This window comes from Salvelinus sp. IW2-2015, unplaced genomic scaffold (assembly GCF_002910315.2).
Source record: "Salvelinus sp. IW2-2015 unplaced genomic scaffold, ASM291031v2 Un_scaffold9361, whole genome shotgun sequence".
Lineage (NCBI taxonomy): Eukaryota > Metazoa > Chordata > Actinopteri > Salmoniformes > Salmonidae > Salvelinus > Salvelinus sp. IW2-2015.
The window spans coordinates 1-7,812 of NW_019950620.1; the positions used below are offsets into that span (position 1 = coordinate 1).

The window sequence follows — 7,812 nt, forward strand, 5'->3', positions numbered from 1 at the left end:
TGGTTGTGGTTGTTGTCTTGGTCCTGACCTGGTTGTGGTTGTTGTCTTGGTCCTGACCTGGTTGTGGTTGTTGTCTTGGTCCTGACCTGGTTGTGATTTTGACCTGCAGTTCTGCGGGACATGAAGAGGGACAGAGACCTGGAGCAGATCCTTAACCAGTACACCACGTTCGTCAAGCCAGCCTTCGAGGAGTTCTGTTTACCTGTAAATGTCCAGCAGAGCCACACACCGATACCATAGACCGATGATAACAGATAATGGACACTTCATTCTTTATTAATAGGGCTAATTATGGACACTTAAAATGACACATTTAACACTGTGACTAATTTGTCACATGTATATTCTGTTCTAAATGCAGTCTTTTGAAAGCATTAGCTACCAAATTTACATTGAGTTATTTTTCCCCAGACCAAGAAATATGCAGATGTGATTATTCCTAGAGGAGTTGACAACATGGGTAAGTTATAGCACTGATGAAGCCTATAGACTCTCTCCATATCCCTCTCTCTCTCTCCATATCCCTCTTATTAATCTGCCTCTCATTCTCAGTGGCCATCAACCTCATCGTGCAGCACATCCAGGACATCCTGAATGGGGACCTCTGTAAGTGGCAGCATGGAGGAGTGGTGAACGGGCACAGCCGTGGCTTCAAGCGGGCCTTCTCGGAGCAGGGGGACCTGGACAACGCCACCTCCAACCTTCCCCTAGGGAAGAGGGTCCTACCGGAGCCGAGCAGTCGCCCCCACTGAGGCAGCCATCTCTGTGCGTGTTTACTCTGACTGACAGTCTACTTCTATATACACTTTCCTAATATTGAGTTGCACCCCCTTTTGCTCTCAGAACAGCCTCAATTCATTGGAGCATGGACTCTACAAGGTGTTGTAAGCATTCCACAGGGATGCTGGCCCATGTTGACTCCAATGCTTCCTACAGTTGTGCCAAATTGGCTGGATGTCCTTTGGGTGGTGGACCATTCTTGATACACAAGGGAAATTGTTGAGCTTGAAAAACCCAGCAGCGTTGCAGTTCTTGACACACTTAAACCAGTGAGCCCGGCACCTACTACCATACCCCGTTCAGAGGCACTTAAATATTTTGTCTTGCCCATTCACCCTCTGAATGGCACACATACACAATCTATCTCAATTGCATCAAGGCTTAAATCCTTCTTTAACCTGTCTTCTCCCCTTCATCTACACTGATTGAAGTGGATTTAACAAGTGACATCAATAATGGATCATAGTTTTTACCTGGATTCACCTGGTCAGTGTCATTTAAAGAGCAGGTGTTCCTAATGTTTTGTACACTGTGTTTATACAGAAAGTATTCATTCATACCCCTTGATTTATTCCACATTTGTTACAGCCTGAATTCAACATTTATTAAATTCTACACACAACACCCCAAAAGGACAAAGTGAAAACATGTTTAGACATTTTTACAAGTGTATTGAAAATGAAATACAGAAATCTCATTTACATAAGTATTAATTTTCAAGTCTTGCCATAGATTTAAGCAATTTAAGTCAAATATAACTAGGCTACTCAGGAACATTCAATATCATTTTGGTAAGCAACTAGTGAATATTTAGCCTTGTTTAAAGTTATTGTCCTGCTAAAAGGTGAATTTGTCTCCCAATATCTGTTGGAAAGCAGACTAAAACAGGTTTTCCTCTAGGATTTTGTCTGTGCTTAGCTCTATTCAGTTTTTATTTTGTCCTAAAAAAAATCCCTAGTTGTTGCCAATGACAAGCATACCCATAACATAATTCAGCCACAATATGCTTGAAAATATACTGAACAAAAATATAAATGTAACATGCAACAATTTTAAAGATTATGGATTTACAGTTCATATAAGGAAATCAGTCATTTGAAATAAATTCATTAGGCCCTCATCTATGGATTTCACAACTGGGAATACAGATATGCATCTGTTGGTCATAGATACCTAAAAAAATAGGTAGCGGCGTGGATCAGAAAACCAGTCAGTGTCTGGTGTGACCATTTGCCTCATGCAGCGCAACATCTCCTTTGAATAGAGTTGGCTGTTGATTGTGGCCTATGGAATGTTGTGCCACTCCTCATCAATGGCTGTGTGAAGTTGCTGGATATTGGTGGGGGCAGGAACACGTTGTCGTACACTTCGATCCAGAGCATCCCAAACATGCTCAATGGGTGACATGTCTGGTGAATATGCAGGCCATGGAAGAACTGGGACATTTTCAGCTTCCAGGAATTATGTACAGATCGTTGCGACATAGGGCCATGCATTATCATGCTGAAACATGAGGTGATGGCGGCTGTTGAATGGCATGACAACAGGCCTTAGGATCTCATCACGGTATCTCTGCATTCAAATTGCCATCGATAAAATGCAATTGTGTTTGTTGTCTGTAGGTTATGCCTGCCCATTCCATAACCCCACTGCCACCATCAGGCACTCTGTTCACAACATTGACGTCAGAAAACCACTCTTATGGTAGAGATATGAACATTAAATTCTCTGGCAACAGCTCTGTTGGACATTCCTGCAGTCAGCATGCCAATTGCACTCTCCCTCAACTTGAGACATCTGTGGCATTGTGTTGTGACCAAACCACATTTTAGAGTGGCATTTTATTATCCCCAGCACAAGGTGCACCTGTGTAATGATCATGCTTCTTGACATGCAACACCTGTCATGTGGATGGATTATCTTGGCAAAGGAGAAATGTTTACTAAAAGGGATTTAAACAAATTTGTACACCACATTGAGATCTTTTATTTCAGCTCATGAAACATGGGACCAACACTTTACATGTTGCGTTTGTTTTTGTTTAGTGTATGAATAGTGGTACCGAGTGATGTGCTGTGTTGGATTTACCCCAAACATGATGTTTTGTATTCAAGACAAAGTTCATTTGTTTGCAGCAGTTTTACTTTAGTGCCTGACTGCAAACAGGATGCATGTTTTGGAATATTTTTATTCTGCACAGGCTTCCTTCTATTCTCCCTCTCATTTAGGTTAGTATTGTGGAGTAACTAATGTTGACCCATCCTCAGTTCTTCTTTCACAGCCATTAAACGAACTGTTTTAAAGTCACCATTGGCCCCATGGTGAAATCCCTGAGCGGTTTCCTTCCTCTCTGCCTACTTAGTTAGGAAGGACGCCTGTATCTTTGTGGTGACTGGGTGTATCGGTACACCATCCAAAGTGTAATTAATAACTTCACCATGCTCAAAATGATATTTAATGTCTGCTTTTAAAATGTTTACCCATCTACCAATAGGTGCCCTCCTTGGCAAGGCATTGGAAAACATCCTTGGTCTGTGGGGTACAGAGAGGAGGTAGTCATTAAAAAAATCCTACTAGACACTTATTGCACACAATGAATCCATGCAACGTATGTGACTTAAGTACATTTTTACTCCTGAACTTATTTAGGGTTGCCATAACAGGGATGAATACTTGGATTGAACAGGTGACATAACGTTGACATTATGGGGTATTGTATTGTGTGTAGGCCAGTGACACAATTTTAAATTTAGGCTGTAACACAGGGTTGTCAAACTCATTCCATGGAGGGCCTAGTGTCTGCTGTTTTTTTGTTTCTCCTTTCAGTTAAGACAACCAGGTGAGGGGAGTTCCTTACTAATCAGTGGTCTTATTTCATCAAGTACAAGGGAGGAGCAAAAACCCGCAGACACTCAGCCCTCCGTGGAATGAGTTTGACACGTGCTTTAACAAAATGTGTAAAAAGTCACGGGGTGTGAATACTTTCTGAAGGCTCTGTGTGTGTATATTAATCTATGTATGTGTGTGAATATGTATATATTAATGTGTGAATATGTATATATTAATGTGTGAATATGTATATATTAATGTGTGAATATGTATATATTAATATGTGTTATATATATATATATATATAACACATATTAATATATACATATTCACACATTAATATATACATATTCACACATTAATATATACATATTCACACATTAATATATACATATTCACACACATACATAGATTAATATACACACACAGAGCCTTCAGAAAGTATTCACACCCCGTGACTTTTTACACATTTTGTTAAAGCACGTGTCAAACTCATTCCACGGAGGGCTGAGTGTCTGCGGGTTTTTGCTCCTCCCTTGTACTTGATGAAATAAGACCACTGATTAGTAAGGAACTCCCCTCACCTGGTTGTCTTAACTGAAAGGAGAAACAAAAAAACAGCAGACACTAGGCCCTCCATGGAATGAGTTTGACAACCCTGTGTTACAGCCTAAATTTAAAATTGTGTCACTGGCCTACACACAATACAATACCCCATAATGTCAACGTTATGTCACCTGTTCAATCCAAGTATTCATCCCTGTTATGGCAACCCTAAATAAGTTCAGGAGTAAAAATGTACTTAAGTCACATACGTTGCATGGATTCATTGTGTGCAATAAGTGTCTAGTAGGATTTTTTTAATGACTACCTCCTCTCTGTACCCCACAGACCAAGGATGTTTTCCAATGCCTTGCCAAGGAGGGCACCTATTGGTAGATGGGTAAACATTTTAAAAGCAGACATTAAATATCATTTTGAGCATGGTGAAGTTATTAATTACACTTTGGATGGTGTACCGATACACCCAGTCACCACAAAGATACAGGCGTCCTTCCTAACTAAGTAGGCAGAGAGGAAGGAAACCGCTCAGGGATTTCACCATGGGGCCAATGGTGACTTTAAAACAGTTCGTTTAATGGCTGTGAAAGAAGAACTGAGGATGGGTCAACATTAGTTACTCCACAATACTAACCTAAATGAGAGGGAGAATAGAAGGAAGCCTGTGCAGAATAAAAATATTCCAAAACATGCATCCTGTTTGCAGTCAGGCACTAAAGTAAAACTGCTGCAAACAAATGAACTTTGTCTTGAATACAAAACATCATGTTTGGGGTAAATCCAACACAGCACATCACTCGGTACCACTATTCATACACTAAACAAAAACAAACGCAACATGTAAAGTGTTGGTCCCATGTTTCATGAGCTGAAATAAAAGATCTCAATGTGGTGTACAAATTTGTTTAAATCCCTTTTAGTAAACATTTCTCCTTTGCCAAGATAATCCATCCACATGACAGGTGTTGCATGTCAAGAAGCATGATCATTACACAGGTGCACCTTGTGCTGGGGATAATAAAATGCCACTCTAAAATGTGGTTTGGTCACAACACAATGCCACAGATGTCTCAAGTTGAGGGAGAGTGCAATTGGCATGCTGACTGCAGGAATGTCCAACAGAGCTGTTGCCAGAGAATTTAATGTTCATATCTCTACCATAAGAGTGGTTTTCTGACGTCAATGTTGTGAACAGAGTGCCTGATGGTGGCAGTGGGGTTATGGAATGGGCAGGCATAACCTACAGACAACAAACACAATTGCATTTTATCGATGGCAATTTGAATGCAGAGATACCGTGATGAGATCCTAAGGCCTGTTGTCATGCCATTCAACAGCCGCCATCACCTCATGTTTCAGCATGATAATGCATGGCCCTATGTCGCAACGATCTGTACATAATTCCTGGAAGCTGAAAATGTCCCAGTTCTTCCATGGCCTGCATATTCACCAGACATGTCACCCATTGAGCATGTTTGGGATGCTCTGGATCGAAGTGTACGACAACGTGTTCCTGCCCCCACCAATATCCAGCAACTTCACACAGCCATTGATGAGGAGTGGCACAACATTCCATAGGCCACAATCAACAGCCAACTCTATTCAAAGGAGATGTTGCGCTGCATGAGGCAAATGGTCACACCAGACACTGACTGGTTTTCTGATCCACGCCGCTACCTATTTTTTTAGGTATCTATGACCAACAGATGCATATCTGTATTCCCAGTTGTGAAATCCATAGATGAGGGCCTAATGAATTTATTTCAAATGACTGATTTCCTTATATGAACTGTAAATCCATAATCTTTAAAATTGTTGCATGTTACATTTATATTTTTGTTCAGTATATTTTCAAGCATATTGTGGCTGAATTATGTTATGGGTATGCTTGTCATTGGCAACAACTAGGGATTTTTTTTAGGACAAAATAAAAACTGAATAGAGCTAAGCACAGACAAAATCCTAGAGGAAAACCTGTTTTAGTCTGCTTTCCAACAGATATTGGGAGACAAATTCACCTTTTAGCAGGACAATAACTTTAAACAAGGCTAAATATTCACTAGTTGCTTACCAAAATGATATTGAATGTTCCTGAGTAGCCTAGTTATATTTGACTTAAATTGCTTAAATCTATGGCAAGACTTGAAAATTAATACTTATGTAAATGAGATTTCTGTATTTCATTTTCAATACACTTGTAAAAATGTCTAAACATGTTTTCACTTTGTCCTTTTGGGGTGTTGTGTGTAGAATTTAATAAATGTTGAATTCAGGCTGTAACAAATGTGGAATAAATCAAGGGGTATGAATGAATACTTTCTGTATAAACACAGTGTACAAAACATTAGGAACACCTGCTCTTTAAATGACACTGACCAGGTGAATCCAGGTAAAAACTATGATCCATTATTGATGTCACTTGTTAAATCCACTTCAATCAGTGTAGATGAAGGGGAGAAGACAGGTTAAAGAAGGATTTAAGCCTTGATGCAATTGAGATAGATTGTGTATGTGTGCCATTCAGAGGGTGAATGGGCAAGACAAAATATTTAAGTGCCTCTGAACGGGGTATGGTAGTAGGTGCCGGGCTCACTGGTTTAAGTGTGTCAAGAACTGCAACGCTGCTGGGTTTTTCAAGCTCAACAATTTCCCTTGTGTATCAAGAATGGTCCACCACCCAAAGGACATCCAGCCAATTTGGCACAACTGTAGGAAGCATTGGAGTCAACATGGGCCAGCATCCCTGTGGAATGCTTACAACACCTTGTAGAGTCCATGCTCCAATGAATTGAGGCTGTTCTGAGAGCAAAAGGGGGTGCAACTCAATATTAGGAAAGTGTATATAGAAGTAGACTGTCAGTCAGAGTAAACACGCACAGAGATGGCTGCCTCAGTGGGGGCGACTGCTCGGCTCCGGTAGGACCCTCTTCCCTAGGGGAAGGTTGGAGGTGGCGTTGTCCAGGTCCCCCTGCTCCGAGAAGGCCCGCTTGAAGCCACGGCTGTGCCCGTTCACCACTCCTCCATGCTGCCACTTACAGAGGTCCCCATTCAGGATGTCCTGGATGTGCTGCACGATGAGGTTGATGGCCACTGAGAATGAGAGGCAGATTAATAAGAGGGATATGGAGAGAGAGAGAGGGATATGGAGAGAGTCTATAGGCTTCATCAGTGCTATAACTTACCCATGTTGTCAACTCCTCTAGGAATAATCACATCTGCATATTTCTTGGTCTGGGGAAAAATAACTCAATGTAAATTTGGTAGCTAATGCTTTCAAAAGACTGCATTTAGAACAGAATATACATGTGACAAATTAGTCACAGTGTTAAATGTGTCATTTTAAGTGTCCATAATTAGCCCTATTAATAAAGAATGAAGTGTCCATTATCTGTTATCATCGGTCTATGGTATCGGTGTGTGGCTCTGCTGGACATTTACAGGTAAACAGAACTCCTCGAAGGCTGGCTTGACGAACGTGGTGTACTGGTTAAGGATCTGCTCCAGGTCTCTGTCCCTCTTCATGTCCCGCAGAACTGCAGGTCAAAATCACAACCAGGTCAGGACCAAGACAACAACCACAACCAGGTCAGGACCAAGACAACAACCACAACCAGGTCAGGACCAAGACAACAACCACAACCA

The 7,812-nt window shown here is 41.1% G+C and overlaps 2 protein-coding genes across 2 annotated transcripts; one reads left to right on the forward strand and one right to left on the reverse strand.

The window, feature by feature from the left end:
* Positions 1-40: 40 nt before the first annotated feature.
* On the forward strand, positions 41-1,135 carry LOC112079755 (uridine-cytidine kinase 1-like). The gene is made up of 3 exons (XM_024145607.2): positions 41-204; positions 412-460; positions 553-1,135. Exons 1-3 carry the CDS (start codon positions 121-123, stop codon positions 750-752), a joined length of 333 nt encoding a protein of 110 aa, XP_024001375.1. The 5' UTR covers positions 41-120; the 3' UTR covers positions 753-1,135.
* A 5,542-nt stretch (positions 1,136-6,677) lies between these two features.
* LOC112079756 (uridine-cytidine kinase 1-like) lies at positions 6,678-7,776 on the reverse strand. The gene is made up of 3 exons (XM_024145608.2): positions 7,609-7,776; positions 7,353-7,401; positions 6,678-7,260 (listed from the first exon to the last, which is right to left on the reverse strand). The coding sequence occupies exons 1-3, from the start codon at positions 7,690-7,692 to the stop codon at positions 7,061-7,063; spliced, it is 333 nt and encodes a 110-aa protein (XP_024001376.1). The 5' UTR covers positions 7,693-7,776; the 3' UTR covers positions 6,678-7,060.
* Positions 7,777-7,812: the final 36 nt, after the last annotated feature.